Here is a 636-nt window from a genome sequence, read left to right as displayed (position 1 = left end):
AATAATAAGCAGAAAAAGTAATGCAGTGACATTGGAGAGTTGTTTTTGCGGCTAATAACCTGGTGCTGGTAGCTCTAAGCATGAGGATTTTGGCACCTAACCACAATGCATGGGAATGCACAATGGTGCAGTGCATTGGAGTGCTATTCATTTTGTGTACTACCCACTTTCTACTCCATAGACTAAATATGATTCTAAATATGATTGATGATTGTTTAATTGACTACTATTGTCTTTGCACAGCTTTAGACTTCAAAAGAGGGAAAATTAACATGCCAGTAAGTGTTGTCACTTTTTTCTTGCCCCATGGAAAAAAAGGTATCGGTTTCCCTTAAAGTGACATTAAAGTCAAATTTTTCTTTCCCCTCCCCCCAATGTTAATGTTAGCACTTACCTTAAATGAGGTTTCTTAATCCGATCTTCCTCTTCTTTCCTGATGGTTTCATCTGTCACTCCAGCGGTGTGGCGGCTCTCCGATCCAGCGCTGACTAATCTGTCCTTGCTGGCACTTCTGATCCCACGGTGTATGCATGCGGTTGCGCGCATCCATAGACTTACCTTGCGTCTCTGCTCGACTCCCGGCTGAAAACCTGAAGTGTGCATGCGCCTGACCCCCCGCCCGCCCCAAGCGCCTCT

The 636-nt window shown here is 44.7% G+C and overlaps 1 protein-coding gene across 1 annotated transcript in view; it reads left to right on the top strand.

The window, feature by feature from the left end:
- MYO1F (myosin IF) overlaps positions 1–636 on the top strand; it is a 76,887-nt gene that overhangs the window by 39,255 nt on the left and 36,996 nt on the right. Inside the window, exon 16 of the mRNA XM_018573384.1 lies at positions 244–278. Coding sequence (XP_018428886.1) covers positions 244–278 — 35 coding nt within the window. The remainder of the gene's footprint in view (positions 1–243; positions 279–636) is intronic.

Source organism: Nanorana parkeri, unplaced genomic scaffold (genome assembly GCF_000935625.1).
Source record: "Nanorana parkeri isolate BGI_ZX_2015 unplaced genomic scaffold, ASM93562v1 scaffold2357, whole genome shotgun sequence".
NCBI classification, from domain to species: Eukaryota; Metazoa; Chordata; class Amphibia; order Anura; family Dicroglossidae; genus Nanorana; species Nanorana parkeri.
This window is presented reverse-complemented; position numbering and strand designations above follow the sequence as displayed.